The sequence below is a fragment of the Myotis daubentonii genome, chromosome 13 (assembly GCF_963259705.1).
Source record: "Myotis daubentonii chromosome 13, mMyoDau2.1, whole genome shotgun sequence".
Classification (NCBI taxonomy): domain Eukaryota; kingdom Metazoa; phylum Chordata; class Mammalia; order Chiroptera; family Vespertilionidae; genus Myotis; species Myotis daubentonii.
The window spans coordinates 15963935-15986100 of NC_081852.1; the positions used below are offsets into that span (position 1 = coordinate 15963935).

The 22166-nt window shown below is 48.1% G+C and overlaps 1 protein-coding gene across 2 annotated transcripts in view; it reads left to right on the top strand.

Moving 5' to 3' along the window:
• Nucleotides 1-22166, top strand: part of POLR3A (RNA polymerase III subunit A) — a 50980-nt gene that overhangs the window by 23519 nt on the left and 5295 nt on the right. For both annotated transcript variants that reach the window (XM_059662257.1, XM_059662258.1), the window contains 15 exons: nt 2391-2563; nt 4074-4185; nt 5121-5239; nt 6844-6981; nt 8736-8906; nt 9763-9876; nt 13329-13415; nt 13503-13585; nt 14106-14276; nt 15983-16076; nt 16801-16893; nt 17927-18091; nt 18566-18730; nt 18947-19078; nt 20121-20253. In XM_059662257.1, the coding sequence (XP_059518240.1) occupies nt 2391-2563; nt 4074-4185; nt 5121-5239; nt 6844-6981; nt 8736-8906; nt 9763-9876; nt 13329-13415; nt 13503-13585; nt 14106-14276; nt 15983-16076; nt 16801-16893; nt 17927-18091; nt 18566-18730; nt 18947-19078; nt 20121-20253 (1950 nt within the window). The remainder of the gene's footprint in view (nt 1-2390; nt 2564-4073; nt 4186-5120; nt 5240-6843; nt 6982-8735; nt 8907-9762; nt 9877-13328; nt 13416-13502; nt 13586-14105; nt 14277-15982; nt 16077-16800; nt 16894-17926; nt 18092-18565; nt 18731-18946; nt 19079-20120; nt 20254-22166) is intronic.

The following is a 22166-nucleotide window of genomic DNA, read 5'->3' on the forward strand; positions in this document are numbered from 1 at the left end:
GATTTTTTTTGTTTGTTTTTGTTTGTTTTTTTGTTTTTTTAGAGAGAGAGAAAGGGAGAGAGATAGAGAGATAGGAACATTGATGAGAGAGAAACATCACTGATTAGCTGCCTCCTGCATGCCTCCTACTGGGGATCGAGACCACAACCCTGGCATGTACCCTGGCATATGCCCTGACCAGGAATCGAACCAGTGGCCTCTTAATTCCTGGACTGATGCTCAATCACTGAGCTATACTGGCCAGGCTCCTTTTTTCTTAAGGCTTCCTTTTTTTTTAATCCTCACTTGAGGATATTTTTTCCATTGCTTTTTAGAGAGAGTGGAACCGAGAGGGAGAGACAGAGAGAAACACCTATGTGAGAGAGAAACATCAATTGATTCCCTCTGGCATGTCCCCAACCAGGGCCGGGAGCCTGCAACCAAGGAATGGGCCCTTTTTTTTTTTTTTTTTAAATTTTATTTTATTGCTTACAGTCTTACAAAGGGTATTATATATGTGTCCCTTTTTTCCCCCCGCCCTTGACAATCCCCTGGCCTCCCCTACCCCCCAGTGTCTTATGTCCATTGGTTATGCTTATATGCATGCATACAAGTCCTTTGGTTGATCTCTTACACCCCTCCATCCTGCCCCCCACCCCTCCCCGGCCTTCCCGCTACAGTTTGACAATCTGTTTGAGGCAGCTCTGCCTCTGTATCTATTACTGTTCAAAAGTTTATAATGGTCTCTATTATCCATGAATGAGTGAGATCATGTGGTATTTTTCCTTCATTGACTGGCTTATTTCACTTAGCATAATGCTCTCCAGTTCCATCTATGACGTTGCAAATGGTACGAGTTCCTTCTTTTTTACAGCAGCATAGTATTCCATTGTGTAGATGTACCACAGTTTTCTAATCCATTCATCTACTGATGGGCACTTAGGCTGTTTCCAGATCTTAGCTATGGTGAATTGTGCTGCTATGAACATAGGGATGCATATATCCTTTCTGATTGTTGTTTCTGGTTTCTTGGGATATATTCCTAGAAGTGGGATCACAGGGTCAAATGGGAGTTCCATTTGTAGTTTTTTGAGGAAACTCCATACTGTCTTCCATAGTGGCTGCACCAGTCTGCATTCCCACCAGCAGTGCACGAGTGAGTCATGGGCCCTTGACCAGACTCGAACCCAGGACCCTTCAGTCTGCAGGCTGATGCTCTATCCATTGAGCCAAACAGGCTAGGGCAAGGCTTCCTATTCTTGCTCCCCAGATATATCCTCTCTATCACTGTGAGAGAAAATTACTCAGTTTTATTTTATTTGCTCCCTAAATATTCTTTTAGTTTCTTTTTTCTGTGTGTTTGTTGTCCTCTGTCTTTCATGGTAATGAGGTTCCTCAAATATCTGGTTCCCTGGCTGTCATTCATATTTTATGAGTGAGGCACAAAAACACTGATTGGAAATGGAGCTGATTGGCTGGTAGATCTCTCAGTTTATTAATTGAGCTGGAAACCAGCTTTTTGGTTGAGGAACTGTCCAGTATCCCTATTAGTCATGTTTTCCTCCAGAGAGACTTGGTTTCTCCAGAGACGTCTTTCAATCTCAACCTCCTTTCCTAGGATGGAGACCTGGCTGCTGGGATTCTGGGAGCTGGACAGGGAAAGGGGCTAAGGAACCTTTGCCGTGGAATATGAAGACCTTCCCTCAGTGCCTGATTGTCAGTCATCCCCACCTGTCTACACCTTGTATTTCCCAACCCAGACTCTCTCTACTTGCATTTTTTGGGTAGTAAACTCCCGTCTTCCACAGGGACAAGGCCCTGGGCCTGTTTTATGTGCAGACTTGACACTAGGTTTCTCTGTTTCCAACACATATACCAGCTCTAGCATCTGCAGCGCCTGGTGATCTAGTTTCTGAGCCTTTCCATTGGTCCTCATTTCCATAGCCACTTGTAGGCATCTTACTCCCGACCTCTCATCTGCTCACTTTCTACATCTATTGGGGCTAGGGTTATTGATGGTGCATAGTTCTGTCAAGGTGGGGTTTACATTTGTTTCTTGCTCTCTGTGTTTTGGGATGATTTCTGAAAAAAGAAACCAGTATTTGGGGGCATGGGGCAAAATCTAAGTCCCTACGATGCTATCCGAGAACCAGAAGTCAGAGGGCACTTTCCCTAGGCAGGAGGGACATGCCGTGCTCCCCACTCGAGAGAAGTGAGTCTTAGTCCGGATTGTGTCACTCCCTAGGGACTGACACAGTAAGCTTTTTGTTTGCTTCTTTGATACAGTAGGTTTTAATGTAATTTAATTATGACAGATTCTCTGAAGGTATAAACTTGTTTCCACATAGTAGTTTGACTAACATCCATCTCTTAACCCTCTCTTCTTGCTTTACCTATCAACTATTCCACAGCAAACCGTGGATTCTCAATTGGGATTGGTGACGTCACACCTGGTCAAGGGCTGCTAAAGGCCAAGAATGAGTTGCTGAACGCTGGCTACAAAAAATGTGATGAGTACATCGAAGCCCTAAACACAGGCAAGCTGCAGCAGCAGCCTGGCTGCACTGCGGAGGAGACGCTGGAGGTGAGTCTGGCTCTTCTGGTGGTCAGTTCCGCCACTTTGTGCTCCTGGAATGTGCTGTCAGCTACAGAGAGAAGGTAGCAGAGGGGAGAAGGTAGCAGAGGGGAGAGGGAAGCAGAAGCAGTGACTCAGCCTCGTCTTGGCCCTGTGCTGCTTGTGTGTGTTTAATGAGGGGAGGGCCTTCAATCAGGCCCCTTACATCCCTCTCAGCTGTCACATTCTAGGTGGTGAAGACACAGCCCTGTCTGTTCATTTGGCCACCCAGGCTGCTTGTGTTCAGACGTCACATTTGGCCTTTCTGGAGCTGGTAAAGTGCTTCTGCCCTGTCTGTTTCCCACATCCTTCGCCTAGAGCAACGGTTCTCAACCTGTGGGTTGCGACCCCTTTGGCGGTCGAACGACCCTTTCACAGGGGTCGCCTAAGACCATCCTGCATATCAGATATTTACATTATGATTCATAACAGTAGCAACATTACAGTTATGAAGTAACAACAAAAATAATTGTATGGTTGGGTCACAACATGAGGAACTGTATTTAAAGGGCCAGAAAGTTGAGAACCACTGGCCTAGAGACTGGCACTGCCACTGTTTAAATGGATGGTCTTTGAAAGAGACTTGGGTACAGAAGATGGAAAATTATATCAAGAGTCATGTACCAGAGTGCTGCCCCTCGCCCCCCTTGGAAACTAGGTGAGCTGAGAACAGGACCAGCACATGTCAGAGTCAGAATTGCAGCCATCCTTTCAGAGCCCTGCGTGTTCTCTGAAGCAGTCTGTCTCAGCGGGGTTTGCCTGGCTCTCCAAGGAAAGGCTCTTTAGGCAGTAAGAAGTTTTCTGTTGAAGTGAATTTTCAAAGCAGGGCTGTGTGAGGTAGTCACTCTTACTATTACTAGCTCAGTCTTAAGCTCACTTAAGTCTTAAAGAGGGGGCAGGGGGGAGAAATGGAAGGTTCTCATCTAGAGAATTGAGGCCGCAGCAGCACTCACTTTTACTGGAACCGTGACCCTAAGTGACTCAGCCTCCTGAGTTGGGAGTTGAGGAAGGACAGTGTGGATGAGCTGGAGGACTAGAGCATTCCTGGGGAGTCACCTCATCGCACAGTTCACTGTGGGAGTTCAAATGTGTTCTTGGCAAGAAAAACTAGACACATTTTATAAATAGTACAGGCATTGTCTTCCACTGTGCACATTTCCTCAGGCATGTGTGTGCACAGCGATAGACTTGCTGATATGTGCCGTGTGGTTCTGTACACACAGCCACGCGCATTCTCCTTACTGCCAATGAAAGGGTTGCTCGGGGTTTTGTTACTAATCATCCTTACCTAACACACTGATTTGGAACCTTGTGGAAGCTGTTGGTCTGTACATATAGGGCATCCTGGTCTTCCAAGGCTCTGAAACCTCTATCTTTTGGAAATCTGACATCTTAAATTTTTTCAAATTTCCTTAAATTGTACATTTGTGATCAGCAGAGCCAGTGAGGGTGACTCCCACACCTCCCTTTCTCCCACCAGGCTCTGATCCTGAAGGAGCTGTCGGTGATCCGAGACCATGCGGGCAGCGCCTGCCTCCGGGAGCTGGACAAGAGCAACAGTCCCCTCACCATGGCTTTGTGCGGCTCCAAAGGTGAGTGCTCTGGCCGCCGCCATCATTGTGTTGTCCATGTGGACTGGCTGGTTCTGTTCTGGAAAATGTAGGAATCATCACTTCAAACAGACCTTTTGTTTATAAAGGCATATCTTTTTAAATCAGGTTCACTCATATGTTGTTTTTAAAAACAAAAAAAATCAACTGTATTTTCGATCCACAGGGCTGACTTCAGGTACATATGGATTTTTGACTGCAAGCAGCTGATGCCCCTCACCCTCACGTTATTCAGGGATCAGCTGTATATAGAAAAAGAACTATTTGCATTTTGGGGAGTTTAATATTCTAGAGGAACTTCTTGGTAATGTGTGTGGGTTTCTGAGTTTGAGGATGTTTTGAGCAACTTTAAAACAACTTTTAAAAAATAATATATATAGTATTTAGTGATGAAGCAAAATGCTTTTATTTCACACCTACCCAGGACCTTATTAGATTTCATGATACTGTGCGCAAATTCAAAACCTCCATGCTTCCTCTATTTCTGAAAATGTTTTACAGATAAAGTTCAAAGTCTTTAACTTTGCTGCCTTTCACCCCAATATTCTACTTTTTGCTCCTTGCACTTGCCCCACCCTTTCCCATTCCTGTGTCTTTGCTTCCCACCCCCCCTACCCCCGCTTTGGAATTCCTCCCCCACCCGTTTTAAGTCTGAGTCGTCATGTCCTCCAGAGTCTAACCTGGTTGCTCTTGAAGAGGCACCTGAAGTCTTGCCTCCAACCCAGACATGCCCGCTGCTCCCGAGCACCTCTAGCCCTCGCCCGGCCTCCCCTGTTCCTGAGCTCCCCCCTAGGCTGTGACCTTACTGTGGGGAAGGGGCTGGGCTGCACTGCTTCCTGTTTTATTCCAAGGATCTGCTCGCACTTCAGTTAGTGTTATGTCAGTAATGATGTTACATTCCTGACCTGCTTCCCCAGGTTCCTTCATTAACATATCACAGATGATTGCCTGTGTGGGACAGCAAGCCATCAGTGGCTCCCGGGTGCCAGATGGCTTTGAAAACAGGTCCTTGCCTCACTTTGAAAAACACTCAAAGGTAAGCAGTGGAGGGTCAGGCAGAACTTTAAGGACAACCATCTGTAGTGCAGAAGCGAGTAACTGAAGCTCTGCAGCTGCCAACCAACATACAAGTGGCGTACAAGGGCGGGCCCTGCTCAGGGTCGTTATTGCCTCTTTAACCCAACCAACTCGCGTAGAAGGAGCCTTGTTAACTCAGAGCTGTCACACGTGGACAATGTCCCCTTTGAAGTTTCTCTCCGAGGAGGAGGCTTTCAGGTTCCCATCCAGCTTAAGTAATCAAAATGAATATATATATGTTCAATCTGTTTGCTTACTTGGGGGAGAGTTACATAAAAGTATAAGGATTGTTAAATAGTATAAACCACACTTAAACCGACCAAGAAATTTCAGGTTCTCCCTCTGGAATTCTCAAACTCAGCTCTTAAATGTCTTTTGAATTCTATTAGCCTGTGGTTTGGGCGCTAATGTAAGCAGAGAGAGGCAAACCTGTGCTGAGGTTCTGGGATTCAGGGGCAGCAACTGTTAAACCTGTAGTTCCAAAACTTAAAGTAGACTTGGTCCCTCAGTAAATTCTGGGTGTGGAGCCCAACAGCTCCTGCCGCTTGGAACTGCAGTATTTCTGTTCAGCCCTCCTAGGCAGACAGCACTGCTGTCCTGAGATGTATGGAGCCTCTGCACCAGGTAGCCCCAGGAACAATGCAGGTCCTCTGCCTCAGGTCAGAATTCACCAGAGGTCAGGCAGATAAGTGATCGCTGGAATGGCACCTGCCTGTGTGTGTCGGGCTCAGAGTTGTAGGGCAGCTGACTAATTGGGAGGAGAGGCCAGGGCATCCAGACTTCTCGGCCCCTGGGCCAGTGCTAGATTAGACTTCGGGAAGTCTGCTTGCCTAGAAATGTCTCTGAGTTCACCAGCTGCCCCTTAAAACACCATAAGGAAGCAGGAGGTTGGTCTGTTCATCTCAGTTGTCCTCTAAGGAGCATAGAGCTATCCACACCAAAGGCTATTTGGCCATTTCACATGGTGTTTTACACGTGTGCATTTTAACAGTGTCACTGAAATACATTGTGTTTGTCATAGTCACCCATTCAAAGTGTACAGCTCAGTGACTTAGTAAGTATATTCACAGAATTGTGTGATCATCCCCGTTATCTAATTTTAGGACATTTTCAGCACCCCAAGTGAACCCCATAAACATCAGCAGCCCATGGTTGTGTTCTGGAGGTGGACAGCCTGGCCCAGGAAGGTGTCTTTAAGGGCGTCATCATTTCCCAGGCAACAGGCCGGCTGCTGCAGTCAGAGAGTGCCCTCCGAGGTCCTTGGCTGCCCGCCTGCTCCATGGATGGCAGCCCAGGCTTTGGTTTCCTCTCCTGAGCCACTTGCCTGCCACTGGCACCAGCACCGGCCCTGGCTGGACCTCACCCTCCTTGTCTCTGGGAAGGATGGGTTGTGCCAAATTATTTCTCGTTTAGGGAAGGGTATGCAAAGCCCGCCACTTCAGGAGAGTGCAGTGGCCAGGGATTTCTAGCTGGAAGGTGTAGCGTTTTCTGATGTGAATGGGGTTTGGAATGGACCCTGAACTTTTTTTTGTTTGTTTTTCTTTTTTTTCTACCTCTCTTTAGCTCCCAGCTGCCAAAGGCTTTGTGGCTAATAGCTTTTATTCTGGTTTGACACCAACTGAGTTTTTCTTCCACACAATGGCTGGCCGGGAAGGTCTAGTCGACACGGCCGTAAAGACAGCTGAAACGGGATACATGCAGGTAATTGAAGAAATGTGGGCCGTTAACAACAGAGTAGGACAGAGCTCTGTGGACTTTGACTGCTGAGTGTTTACATATTTTGTACACGAGCTAAAATATACCCAGTCTTGGTAATAAAAAGGGAAAATTAAGAAACGTAGAAGAAATTAAACAACAAAAAAGGGTAATGTTAATGTTCCAAATCCTGTGCACCTCAAGTGATCAAGACCAGGCCAGAGCCACACTTCCCAAGGCTCTCTGGGAGGAGAATGTGCATCCTGGGACATAACGATGGAACCTCGCTGAGCCTGTTTCCTAATGCACACAAATGGGCGTGGCAGGGCATCCCTCCTGTCTGCTGAGAGGACTCTGCTTCACTTTGCAGCTATTTAAGTAATATTATTAGTATCATTCTAATGGGCTCCAGGAATCTATTTTGGCATTTTGGTGCCCGCAGGGAGCTGGGAGGGAAGGCTCTCCACTGTGTGTACAGTAGGATAACAGGTCCAGGGGGTTAATTTAAACTAGGTTTCCTGTGCCTGTGCTTCTCAGACTTCCCTCTGCCCCTGCTGCAGGGGAGTGGAAACACATTCCTGCCTTGTTCTTCCATAGACGGAAGAAAGAAGAAAAATCCTTAGCAAGGGATTTTGTTTGTTTTTTTCCAGTCTAATTTTCATTTCTTCTCTGTACTCCATAATATATGTTTATTTGTTTGTTTGTTTAATTTTAATGTTTTTACCTACTTCCAACACCAAGTTGCTGACCATGAACTCCTGTAGCTTTGTGTCCTCTGTCTCCCCACTGGATGCCAGTCTGAGAAGCAGGGCCCTTTGCAGACTGGGAACCAGGGCTGCTAATCCAGAGATGTGAACGAGTGGGCCAGACAAACAGGGCCGCTGAGGGTGAAATCGACTCCAGCCAGTAGACACCTACTTCTGTACCCTCTTCTGTGCCTCGTGTGGTGTGTCATTACTGATACTTCCCTTTTAATCATCTTTTGATGGGAAATTGCCCTTCAGTTTTGGAGTGTGCTGCTTTTGTCAAAAGCCCAAGGACTGAAATGCTTTTACCACTCTTGCCAGATGTCTTTTGATTTTATTTTCTCTCTTTACCTTTTGGAGTAGAATATGGATTCCCAGAGCAGTGTGTTAACCTAGAACAAATTGGTTCTGGCATGAGGGATTTTTGTTTTGAAGTTGCCTGGAGGAAGAGTTCTGTCTCCCTAATCCACGGAGCCGCCGTCACATTGCTGCTGCAGCGGGTTCTGCTGGGGGAAGGTGTTCCTCAGGCAGATTTGAGAAATGGCTGCTGCCTGCTGGGTCAGACACAATGCTGGCCCTGTTCTCCTCCCCTGTCCCAGACGAGGGTCTCTACCCGATCCTCTGTAATTCATATTGAAGTCCACGGGGGTCCGAGATTAAGTTGTGTTTAGAAATGCAGAGCTGTTGCATTGATTTATACCTTAGGGAGAAAGAGAGAGGAGGCACAGCAGGTTAGGAAAACAGTGTTTGCATAGTCCTTCAGGGTAGATGGGGTTTAAATTGCAGGTATTCTAAAACACACTAAAGTGCTGGAGGTTGGGCAGATTCTAAATCCCTCTGGACAGGTTAGAGAGGCACTCTTGGCCTCATTCTGGGGTTAGGGGAATCTTTTTAAGGGATTTCTTATAAGATGTTTTTGTGTGATTAAAGGGCTAGTAACCTTGAAACTTATAGTTGGAAATCTTATCCTCTGCACATGTGACTAGTCTTTGTTTTCTGTTTTGTTCCCTTTAGAGAAGGCTTGTGAAGTCCCTTGAAGATCTTTGTTCACAGTATGATTTGACAGTCCGAAGCTCTACGGGAGATATTATACAGTTCATTTACGGGGGAGATGGCTTAGATCCCGCAGCTATGGAGGGAAAAGATGAGCCCTTGGAGTTTAAAAGGGTTCTGGACAACATCAAAGTAAGATTTAGTATTATATCTGGGGTTGGAGTGTTCTTTAGAATGGAGGTGCCCTTTGGAAAATCACACACAGTTTAAGGCTCAATCATATCTACCCAACTACTGGCTTAGTATTTTCCTTTTGTGTTACTCTGAATAAGTTTTCCAATATTAAAGGAAAATATTTTCTCAATTTCAAAGTCTAGTGTTAGTCATCAAATGCCAACAGAAGAGGGCTTTGGTTTCTATGTAACAGGCCAGTGTTATAAGTCATGGGTGTGAAAAGCAGTTACATTTCACATAATTTAGAACAGCCTTTTTGGAAGGTAGTTTGACAGTACTGATCTGAATTAAAATGTGGGTGCCTTTTGCTCCCATAGTTCCTCATAGAGGAACCAGCCCTGCAGAAATGATCTACGAGTGCCGAGAGTGTTTTCCAGCACTGTTTGTGGTAGAGGCAGACCATCAGTGGAGGAGAATTCAGATACATAGTGGTCTGCCTGTGCGTTAGGATCATATGTAGCCCTTAAATCTTTGGGGAAATGCTTTGAGCTTGAGGGTGGAGAAATATTTTCACTCTTAAAATATTTGGGATTTTTTTAAAACAACAATTTGTATTTCTAATGTAAACCGGGGTTGGGTCGAAGTTTGGGAGCAATGTGACAATACCCAGAAGTCTTTGTGTAAGTGGAGTATCAGTTTACTGTTTCCACCTTCATATTAAAGGTAGGATCTAAAACTTGTTTTGAAGGAGAAAAACATCACAGGTTGCTAGAAGATCCCTCTAAGTATCCTGTCTCTTGTAGCTTCTTTCATTTAATATTGCCCCCTTCTCCGTTGCGCCCGCCACCTCATACTGTGTCCTTTAACATTTGAGGCAGTCTTCCCGTGTCAGAGCGAGCCTGCGCTCAGTAAAAATGAACTGGTCCTGAGCACCGAGTCGATCATGAAGAAGCACGAGTTCCTCTGCTGCCAGGACAGCTTCCTGCAGGTAAGCTCCGGTGCTGGTCGCCCCACCTGCTGCACCAGACAGTGGTGGCCACTGGGGAATGTCATGAGCTGGGGGGGTTGTGTAAGAGTGTTTCTTTGTTTAAAAAGTTAAAGAATGGCTGAGGCAAAACCTCTGCAGCCAATGTGAAGAATTTGTCTCATGTCTTTCTTAGTTTGTGGCTTTTACACAAGTGTTTTCCTATTTGAAGGAAAATGCTTTAGCTAGAGAACTGATTGTGTATAACTGTACCCGTCAACACCCTGCAATCCCCTCCTGTGGACCAGCTCTTCCTTGTTCATTCTGAATCCCAATCATTTGTGTTGGTAGTGGGGCTGTCTCAGTATCCTCTGAAATCGCTCTTTCTCCTACTACGGTATGGATCAGGGATCCATGGAGTCTGCCCTCCTTTTTCTTCAGGAGAGCTGGTACCTGGGCACACTCTTAAAGGTTTTTTTGTTTGTTTTTGTTTTTTTAATGTCACTGACCCATTTAAGCAGCTCCTTTCTCTTTATGTGGTGATGACCCAAAGCAAAGGGATGCAGGAACCGACCGTTTCCTGTTTGTACTGATTGGTTATTCAAATGCAGCAAAAAATCAGCAGGAATGTATCCCTTAAGTATATCAAAAATAAAAGCCATGCCCAGCTGGTGTGGCTCAGTAGTTGAGCATCACACTATGAACCAGGAGGTCATGGTTCATTTCCAGGTCAGGGCACATGCCTAGGTTGCGCACTCAATCCCCAGTAGGGGGCGTGCAGGAGGCAGCCAATCAATGATTCTCGTCATTGATGTTTCTATCTCTCTCCTTCTCCCTTCCTCTCTCTGAAATCAGTAAAAATATATTTAAAACATTTTGAAAAGCCACAGAGTGAAAGTGCAAGGATGCTTTTAGTTAAGGAAGCTTCACTTCTTCCTTTCATGTGTTGGGGAGTGAACGGTGAAAAAGAACCTTACAGAATTTAATATGTTTAAATCAAGAGTATGGCTAGGCCTGGTGCCTTTGTTTTAATTTTTTTTTCTGTAGATTTTTTTTAATTAACAAGTTAGAGTTGTGATTTTGTTTTTCTATATCATTATACTTACTTATATATTTCTCTGTTTATCCCTGAAGACCTTAACTGAGACAGGCTATGAGAAGTATAACGAGGTAACGCACTTGGCATGCTGCGACTGCTGAGCATAAAGGGGTGAAGCCGAGCAGCACTCGGCCGCTTGCCAGCACTGGAGATGACAGCCCTTCTTCCGGGGCTGGCAAGCGGGCCTCCCTGTGCGTCACTTTGGACGGCCCCTTGCTTGTCTTTGACAAGGGTTAATGAGTGACCTCTAACCTCGGTGTTTATTCAGTCAGTGAGCAGCACTGTGTCACACACTGCAGGTCTTGGGAACACAAAGATCACTAAACATGTCTTTGCCCTTCAGTGGCTCACAATCTGGTTAACTCAGTTTTGCCAAGAGGGTTCAAAATCCACTGGCCAGACAGATTTGTCTGCGCCTCTGAGATGTGTCCTGGCCCTCGCCTTGCCAGAGCTGAGGCAGCGGAGGCGGCTCCTGAGTGGCATTGAGCCCTGGCCCTGCCAGAGGCTGGTGCCCCTGCTCACAGACTACTGTGGCGTGAGTGTGAGAACTTAACTGCTGGTTAATCGTGTGATTAATCGCCTGTCATTTGCCATGTTGTGAGTTCCCTGTAGTAAGCATGGGTTGATTCAGCTGAATTCTTAGTAGCTTATTTCAGTTTTCATTTCTGCAAAATGATTTTTTTTTAACCTCCAGAATGTCTAACTTTTGTGTAAGGAAAGTCATTTCAGCAAAGCCGCTGGAAGCGGGTCCCTGTGGGTGGCCGCTAAAGGTCCGTTTCCAGTGCCTGAGCTGGGAGTGGTTTTAGGTGTGTCCTCTACTGTGTGTGCTGAGTTCCTCCAGATGACAGTGCCCGGGCTTCCCAGGGACGGGCTCTCTTTCCAGTTTCCCTGCACCGGCAGGTGGGGCACTTTTAACACCTGGCGACAAATGGCAGCATCTGAGCCAAGAGGGCTCAGGAGCTTGCCCTAAAGCAGTGGTTGGCAAAGACATTAGTCAACAGAGCCAAATATCAACAGTACAACGATTGAAATTTCTTTTGAGAGCCAAATTTTTTAAACTTAAACTATATAGGTAGGTACATTGTTATTGACTTAATTAGGGTATTCCTAAGGCTTAGGAAGAGCCACACTCAAGGGGCCAAAGAGCCGCATGTGGCTCGAGAGCCGCAGTTTGCCGACCACAGTGCCTAAAGGATATGGCAGCGGCTAGACAAGAAGGTGGAGAGGAATCAGCAATGTGGAAGAGGCTCTTTCCACGGATAACACAGAGGAAAAGTGCAGCGGCACAGGGCGTGCTGCCTTTGAATATTCCGTTAGGCAGAGTCACACCAGGGGAGAGGGCTCTACTGCGTGGTGGGTGCTGTCAGCTCATTTGAGAAGTGCTCTGCGTCAGTCCGATCAACTGTGACCCCCTGGGAGCAGCACTCTGAAGGGGGCAGTTCACTACAGTGCAGCACACCCCTCTGCAAGCACATGCAAGAGGAGGTGCCGGCTGGTCCTGGTTCTGGGAGTGACCGTGAAGCTGGGTTTATTTCACAGACACACCGTCAGCTGTAAAACAGATGGCTTTTTCCCCTTTGAGGGTTGCTAGAAAACTGCTGCAGGTCTGTAGTCTCCAGTGCTGCCCTCCTCATGATGTCCTTCTCACCTTCCTTGCTCCATTTTGTCAACATCCTTTTTTGTTTTTTATCCTTTGAGAGTACTGTTCTCAAATACAGCAGGAATAGCAAATATACTGAAGTTTCAATTCTAGCTGAGAGCGGTTTCCAGGAACCCTTCCAAATGTCTGACTGTGTGGGAAGGGAGCGGGAGACTCGGGGTGAGGCCGAGGTGAGAGTAAGAGGAGGTGAAGCGGAGTGTGGGGGTGCTTCCTTTGAAATGTACATAATGTCTGCAAAGCTGCTTTAGCTTGTTAGTTCTTAAATGGATCCTAAGGACTTCAGGAGAAAATCTAAAGTCAATCAGGCTAGAGACCAAGTCTAACAGTGCACTTCTGCCTGCTCTGAGCTGTGTAAATGGAGGCAGTGTGTGTGCCAGGAGAGCCAAGGGAGAGCGGAAGGTGAGAAGGCTTTCCTAGTGTAAGGGCGACATGTCAGGGCCAGGAAAGTGGCCGGTGTGGCCTTTGCTGAAGCATCATTGGAGAAAAAAGGCCCTAGAAACATCTGGACCAGTGAGCCCTGTGTCCAGGGTGTGGATGATCGGGTGTATCCCTTGGGGAAACATTTTGTAGTAGGAACTTCATCCGTGTTGTACCCCTTAAAGTATACATTTAGCTGTTACTATTTTAGTGATATGATGGGCTTGCTTGCATATTACTGAAGTTTATAAAGCACATCATATCATCTGAATTATTGATATTTGCTGTGTAATCATTCAGGAAATAAAGAACTTCATTAAGGGGGTTTCTGAGAAGATCAAGAAAACCAGAGATAAATACGGCATCAACGATAACGGCACAACAGAGGTAAGTGGCCTTTCCCGGGTGGAAGGGCGGACACTCAGGTGTTTTCAGGTACCAGCCCTAACTCTGCACTTGGTTTTGTTCTTCCAGCCCCGGGTGCTGTACCAGTTGGACCGGATCACCCCCACCCAAATAGAAAAGTTTCTGGAGACCTGTAGGGACAAGTACATGAGGTAGGGATGCTCACCGTCTCAGACTACTGGGTAGTCACAGGGTCTCAGATCCTTCCTATTGGCCCACAGAAACAGATTCTGCACCAGCACCACTTAATGATAGTCTGTGTAGACGGATGCTCCAAGATGTGGAATTGCAAAGAAATTTCCAAGTGTTTTCTCCCCACAGAGAAACTACCAATATCTATTTGGCAGGTGCCACCTCCTGTCTCTACCTTCAGTTCCATTTGTTAGCAGGCTGTCATATCTTCTTCAGGCAATAGACATTGGGGCCCAGTCATTGCCCGTTGACATTGACCACAAGTAGCCACACAGTTTCAATATCTGGCCCTTCTGGGCATCGTGTCTCCTGTACGCACCTATTACTGATCTATGCCAGGTTCTTCCTCTGCCACCAGCACAGCTAAGCTCGTTGCCAATTCCTTCCTGACACTGAAGGCATTTTTTCTGCTGAAAAGAAGTAAACAGAAGCTTCTCCCTGGCAGTTTTACTGGACTTTCCATCCACATCTTCCTTCTAGGGCACAGATGGAGCCCGGTTCTGCGGTAGGCGCACTCTGTGCCCAGAGCATCGGCGAGCCGGGCACCCAGATGACCCTGAAGACGTTCCACTTCGCAGGCGTGGCCTCCATGAACATCACCCTGGGTGTGCCCCGCATCAAAGAGATCATCAACGCTTCCAAAGCCATCAGGTGCCTGCCTCTGTTTCTCTTCTGTTCCCATACTGCCTGCCTCGTTTTTTCAGAAGAGTGATCTCTTGTCATATGTGCTATCTAAATGGGCAGTATCTCAAATTCAGTGGCATGCCTGTGTTAATCATACTTTAGTTTTTAAAAAAACCCGTTGGAAAAAAATTAGTTGAAACTAGATACAGTCAAAATTAAAAAGTGGTTCTTTATGGCCATTGGTCACATGAAAGAGAGAAACCTAAAAAACTACTGGAAAAATGACAGCAATGTGTCCCTGTAGATTTCACACTTTCTTGTTTTTGTTAATCCTCAGCCAAGGATCTTTTTTCCCCCTTTTTTTAGAAAGTGGGAAGGGGGAAAGGGATGGGGAGAGAGAGAAACATTGATATGAGACACATTGATTGGTTGCCTCCTGTACATGCTCTGGCTAAGGCCAGGGATTAAACTTGCAACCCAGGTACATGCTCTTGATCAGGAATCAAATCAGAGATCCTTCGGTGCACAAGTCAGTGCGCTAACCATTGCGCAGCCCAACCAGAGCTAGGTTTCACTTTTCTTTTTAAATATGTTTTTACTGATTTTAGAGAGAGAGGAAGAGAAAGATAGAAACATCAATGATGAGAGAAAATCGTTGATTGGCTGCCTCCTGGTGCACACTGCTGGGGATTGAGCCCACAACCTGGGCATGTGTCCTGATCGGGAATCGAACTGGCGGTCTCCTGGTGCATTGGTTGCCGCTCAACCACCGAGCCACACAGCCGGGCAGGTTTCAGATTTTTGATGTTATATCCCCAGCCTAACCAGACCTGACTGATGTGTCTACCATTTGGGCTGTGGTCATGTTCTGTGACTCCCACGTGATTTCATGATAGGATTTGTAGATGATCTGAGACTAGAAATATAGAAATATGTTACATTTGATGACAGAATGATGATTCCTCTGTGATCTGAATAAAAACAGCACTAAATGAAGGAAAGCTGCACTTGGCTGTAGAATGGCAACTATAGACGTCCACGGTGGCAGGGGCTCTGAGCGCGTGCCTTCTCCGGGTGGGTCAGTCTCGTCCAGGAGTGTGTGTTCAGGGGACACTACCAGGACAGTGGGTGTTGGAGGAGCTGGAGGTGTCCTGGAGAGCAGGTTATGGGGCAGGGGAAAGGAATGGCGGGAGCTATAATACACAAAGAGCCAATTTACTCGGGGAACAGAACTAAATTACTAGTAACTACTTAATAGGACCAAAGAGGAAGAGGTAGGTGCACTTGGTCAGAAAGAATTTCCTGAAAGGCATTTCATTCACTGGTAGAGTGGTTTGCCTCATGGGCGCCAAAAATAGTAAATGTAAATGAGAATGTCTGGCCCTAGCTGGTTTGGCTCAGTGGGTAGAGTGTCGGCCTGTGGACTGAAGGGTCCCGGGTTGGATTCTGGTCAAGGTCACATGCCCAGGTTGTCGGCTCAGTCCCCAGTAGGGGGTGTGCAAGAGGCAGCCAGTCAGTGATTTTCTTTCATCATTGATGTTTCTCTCCTTCTCCCTTCCTCTCTGAAATCAATAAAAATATATTTTAAAAAAATAAATGAGAATGTCTGAGGAAGCAGCGTGACACAGCACATGCTCAATAAATTGCAGTTGCTCTGTGTGCGGATTTAACAAAGCAGCCATCTTCAAGCAGGCATACTTCTCGTGCTGACGTTTTTGCTTTACGTTTCACAGCACTCCAATCATCACGGCTCAGCTAGACAAGGATGAGGATGCAGATTACGCTCGCCTCGTGAAAGGAAGAATTGAGAAAACTCTCTTGGGAGAGGTAAGGAGAAATCCCTCTTAATAATGAGAAAACTAGACCAGTAGTATTGCAAGGAAATATAAAAACCAGGTGCAGTGGGTATGCCAGTTGGTGTGTCCACACTATTCTATGTCCTTAAAAGAAAAGAGAGAGCAGGCCCTGGCCAGGTACTCAGTTGGTTAGAGCATCATCCAGATACACCAAGGTTGCCAGTTCCATCCCTGGTCAGGACACGTGCAAGAAGCAACCAGTAAATGCATAAATAAGTGGAACAACAAAATCGAAGTTTCTCTCTCCCCTCCCTTTCCTATCCCTCTAAAATCAACTTTAAAAAAAAAAAAAAAAAAAAAAAAAAGAGTAAGCAGGCCCTGGCCAGGTAACTCAATTGATTAGAGTAGCATCCGATAATGCCAAGGTGGCGAATTCAATCCCTGATCAGGACACATACAAGAAACAGCCAGTGCCCCAGCTGGTGTGGATCAGTGGTAGAGTGTCAACCCAGGAACCAAGAGATGGAGGTTCTATTCCCATGCCTGGGTTGTGGGCTCAATCCCCAGAAGGGGGCGTGCAGGAGGCAGCCAATGGATGATGTTTCTCTCTCATCCATGTTTCTATCTCCCTCTCCTTTCCTCTCTCTCTCTCAAAAAATCAATAAAAACATATATTTTTTAATGAAACAAGCAGTGAATGCTCTTAGAAAAAGGGAAGGTGACTGATTAACGTACCGGTCTTTCTGACACTACAGATTTCAGAGTATATCGAAGAAGTGTTCCTTCCCGACGACTGCTTTATCCTCGTCAAGCTCTCCCTGGAACGGATTAGACTTCTGAGGCTGGAAGTGAGTCGTTAACTAAATGTGTAGAGGCAGTCACCCTCTGTCAGTCCCAGGCTGGTGCTGGTGAGCGGGGCCCAGCACAGGACGCGCTGCAGAGACTTGCCTTTGGTGCTTCTGTGTGAGTCTGTTACACCGTCACAGTCTCTTTCTGAACCTGACCTGACACAGGAAATCAGTTGAAATTTTGTGCAGGCCACCGCACCCATTCATGGTGACAAAGTATTGCAATAATTCGTCTCCTTGTCAGTCTTCCCAGTGTCTAGAAGGGCCATTGTCTGTGTCTTGCACAGCTGTGGCCCCAGCACCAGCATTGCACCTGGCTAGCTCAGTGAATGTTTTTGGGTGGGCGGGTTAACCTTGCTTACCATATTGGCATTTATGGTTGAAAGATTATCAGCCTTTCTCAGGGACAGACTGAGGCAGGGTGCAAACTGAGTAACTTCTTGGCACCTTCCTCCCTCTCGAGGTAGTTAAAAGCTATGCTAGTCTTCACACATTTTGTGTCCCTTCTCTCGAGTACCAGGTCCATGTGTGTGTTCATGGGATCGATGACCCAAATTGAGCAGCCAGTTCTCCAGGTCGGGGTTTCTCTAGGCTGGCTGTGACCACCTGCCTCTGTCCTTTTAGCACAAGAGCAGGGCCGCACCCGGGAGTGTAGATACGAGTAGTTGTGAGGTCGGTACAGGAGAAGTGGCACTGCTGCTTTTAAATTGTCCTGGCCACCAACCTCGCACTCCCAGACGCCCCTGGAGCCCGGGCACACTGCCATGAATTGAGCATGCATTTCCAGTGGGGGTGTGAAGGGACTATAAAAAGAAACTATTTTATAAATAAAGCACAAGTATACATACAGTACGTAAACAAATACAGTATATCTCTAGTATTAGAATCTCATGGTGGGGAGAGATTAGGGGAAAAAATGCCTGAAAAGACTTCTTAGAGGGGCAACGATGACAAAAGGCTGAGAAATACTGGAATCAAAGGCTCCGAACCGTCAGTAATGCCCTGGGCGTGCGGCCGCCCCTGGCCCCTGCAGGTGAACGCGGAGACGGTGCGGTACTCCATCTGCATGTCCAAGCTCCGAGTGAAGCCGGGCGACGTGGCTGTTCACGGCGAGGCCGTGGTGTGTGTCACCCCCCGCGAGAACAGCAAGAGCTCCATGTACTATGTGCTGCAGTTCCTGAAGGAGGACCTCCCCAAGGTGAGGCGACAGTCGCCCTCAGGGCCCCCCAGCCAGGTGCCGGGAGGTTTGTAAAGGGACGCATTTACCTCCAGCATCCGTATCTAGGCCCCAGAGCACCCTGAGTCCTGTCACTCCTGAGACTGAGGGGGCGCCCATTCCTCCTGTGCCACACTCCTAAGGAATCAGTCGGTGTTTTCTCCTCAGTACTGTCATGCCAGCTCTGCCTGTTAGACTCCTCTGTTCTCTCCTAAAACGGACCATGGGAAAGGACACGGTTCCCTGAACTGCTGCCTTCTCCCTGGACCTCAGAACAGTGGGCAGGACTTTTAGGCATGGACGTCACTGATACTCCCCACTGAGAACAGGGTGCTCCTGGGAACACACCAGGGCCCGATGTTCACATCCTCTCTGCGGCTGTGGTTTCTGAGGCTGCCCGGGTGGTGGGGGCCATGGGCACTGCAGGGCCTCAAACGTCTGTGTCTCTGAATCCAGGTGGTGGTGCAGGGCATCCCAGAGGTGTCCAGAGCCGTCATCCACATCGACGAGCAGAGTGGGAAGGAGAAGTACAAGCTCCTGGTGGAGGGCGACAACCTGCGGGCGGTCATGGCCACTCACGGTGTGAAGGGCACCCGCACCACCTCCAATAACACCTACGAGGTACTGCTCACACCCAGGTCCCCGCACACGCGCCCTGTCTCCCTCAGCTGGTTCCTGGCGCTCCTGGAACAGCTGTTTGCTCTGGGTCTACCACTCAAGAGCTGATTCTGGAAAAGGCGCCGGGCTTGTTGTGAACCTTCAGGGCAGAGGGGGGCATAGAGAGGGGGGATGTGGCACCCGGAAGTGGCTGCTCCCGCTCACCCTGGCGCTCCGTAGGTGGAGAAAACTCTGGGCATTGAAGCTGCCCGGACAACGATCATCAATGAGATCCAGTACACGATGGTCAACCACGGCATGAGCATCGACCGGAGGCACGTGATGCTGCTCTCCGACCTCATGACCTACAAGGTGCGTGGCGGCCCAATCTCAGGAGAATGAAGCCGGCCTGCTTATAAGACGCGGAGTACTTGCTGTGGTGGCCACTGCGAGAAAATAAGACGTCACCATCCCCCAAAACCAAGGCCTGGCAGGCAGGCTGGGTGTTCTGGTAAAACTCCAGCACAAACATTGCAACCTCCTGGTATGAGGGGAGAATGGTTTTGTTCTTAGTAGAAATCATATCCTAAAGCAAAGCCAGCTATTGCCAAAGGCCGGGATGTCCTGGCAAACCGAGGTGTTTATTCCCTATTAAACCCATTTATCACACTTCTGTAGCCATTTCCAGGAAAAGACTAAGTTAACATGATCGTGGGGGACTGAGGTTGGATGGTTGTTATGTATTTTTTCTCTTCCCAAGAAATGTCTCCCCTAGCAGTGCTGGAGGACAGCAGGTTTTTATGACGCTTCCCATTCAGACCTGTGCGGCACTCGGACGGTCCAGGCACTCGGTGGGAGGAATGGCCTCTCCCACCTGGAGTATAGGCTGTGCTCTAAAGTCCCCCCTCAGTCTACTCTGGAGGCACATATTATGTTTCTGCAGTTGCAGTAAACAGCGGGCCTGCCGTTTTTATGCTGCCTTTTAAATTTAACGTTATATTTCCCTTGTTGTTACATAGTTTTTAAATATACTTTTTAATGGTGGCAAGAATATTTCTTGGAGTGAAAACACCTAAATGTACTTAACTCTATCCCTGCTTTGTGGTTTTTAAGTTGAGTTTTAAGTCTTCGAGACGTAATGAACATCTTCAGGAAGTGCTCTTTTCTCTAGATTCTTCTTTGTTCCACGGGCCCTGCTGGTGAGGGTAAGGATCGTGTTGCCAGTGGCTGGCAGCCTCACTGAGGCGGGTGGGACAGTAGCTGTTAGGATCCTGTGCACACCTGAGGATGTGACTTGAACAACTCCTGTATCGGGCTGATTTTCGCTTGTTTTGTTGAGGTGCCGTGGGTGCGGTTTGGTTTGCGCTTTCAGTAGTGGCAGGGGTGCTAGTCTGACAGGTGTCTCCCTTGACAGGGTGAAGTCCTGGGCATCACTAGGTTTGGCCTGGCCAAGATGAAGGAGAGTGTGCTGATGCTGGCCTCCTTCGAGAAGACGGCTGACCACCTCTTTGACGCCGCCTACTTCGGGCAGAAGGACTCCGTGTGTGGTAGGTTTTCCAAGAGCATCGCCAGAGGCCTCGGGTGTTTGCAGCTTAGACCCTGGCTGGGGCTTTCTGGGAGTGAACGCACTGAACAGGCAGAGCTTCTGGGGTTTTTTTGTTTGTTTGTTTAATTTTTATTGATTTCAGAGAGGAAAGGAGAGGGAGAGAGACATAGAAACATCAATGATGAGAGAGAATCATTGATCAGCTGCCTCCTGCAAGGACCGAGCCTGCAACCCCAGCATGTGCCCCTGACCAGAATCGAACCCGGGACTCTTCAGTCCGCAGGCCAACACTCTATCCACTGAGCCAAACCAGCTTGGGCAAAGCTTCTGTTTTTTAAGAGTAAAGTCACAGGTCATGGGGCTGGAACCAGTCGATCTTTTATCTCCCAAGCTTGATTGGAGCACCCCACCACCCCCCACATCTGTTAGGAGGCTGCTCTGTCAGGACAGTCAGTTTTTGGTCCAAGAAGAAAAGACTGAGCCTGCGCGTGCAGGAACCTTTCCAGCCCCTGAAGTCGCCACGCCGCTCTTGCACCCTCTGTGATGCAAGGCTGGCAGGAGGGGCAGTGCCCGGGCTCCCTGTTGTCCTGACTCCCCGGCAGAGGCATTCAGCCTGCCTTTTACGTTTGTGGAGTCCCTGTGCTGGGCACCTTAAATGCCCGCATCTCGGCACCTCTGTGAGGTGTAGGTATCAAGCCTGTTTGCAAGTAAGAAAAAACTAACTTACCTGCCATCCCAGCCGACTGCGGAGTCTTGTCCTGCACTGGCCTTATCCCCCATTCACAGAGGGCATCTCCGCCGGAAGCCTGGGAGAGGAAGGAAGGGGAACTGTCACAAAGTCCCGGCTGCCCACATGGCTCTTCCTGGTCCTTTACAAAGTACCTGCTTTACTCTAGCCTTTCTCATGCTGAGATCCTGCAGGCCCGAGGTGGGAACTCATGAGGGGCTGGGGCGCAGGAGACTCAGGAGCCTCCCCAAGCCACAGGGATTCCAGGCCTGGCCGCCTCCACAGCTCTGCTTCCTGGTGGCCATTCCCAACGCCTCCTGCTCTCGAGTGGATTTGCCACACAGGTCAGGCGATGGGCAGGTGGAGCCCCAGCCGGTGTACGACTACGATGAACTCTTCTTCTCGAAGGGCATCAGTTGCAGATAAAGGGAAAGAGGAATCACATAATTCTTTAAGATGGTAAAGGGTGAAAGGAAAGAAAAGGGAGCAGAGATTGGGGCAGAGAAGGCAAAGCCAAGGTAAAGGTAAGAGCAATTGTGCTTGACAAGGCCGCTAAGACCCAGCACCCTAACCTTGCCCCCAGGATGTAGGCCCTGGGCCTGTGCTGCAGCCCTGAACCTCCTCTGGCTCTGCCCACTGCCCCTCTCCACTGCTGACCCCTTTGGGGCCTGACACAGCCACCCACCCCCACTGTGAAATCTCCCCTCCCCTCCTGGTCCTTTACACATCGTAACGGAATGTTGTCCTCACCGCATGTTGGTTTTAGTTTGGTTGGTTGCCTCTCTGGTTTCCCGATAGCACCGAGCCCAGAATGTAGTAGGCACACACTTGCTTGTTTTAGAGCCAGAAGCCGGCTGCAAAGCCCAACACTGGATCTTGTGAAGCCAAAATGGAGCTCAGAGAAAGACTCTGCACCTCCTCCCTACTCTGTGGCTCTCCAGGGAGCCCCGCCTTCTGAGTGTCCCCGGCTAGAGCTGTGCTCTCCAAGGCTGGGGCTGCCTTCGAGCCTGGCCCAGGCCTGGGCGCTAAGCACAGTGAACAGCTTGCTGTTGGTGTTTCCAGGGACCATCACCTGACCATGTCGTCCTGTTTGCTTTTCTTCCGGGCCTAAGTTAAGCAAACACTGGATGGCGAACTCGGGATTCCCTGTGCATCCTTCACCAGCCTCGCTAGGGGAGAGAGCCACT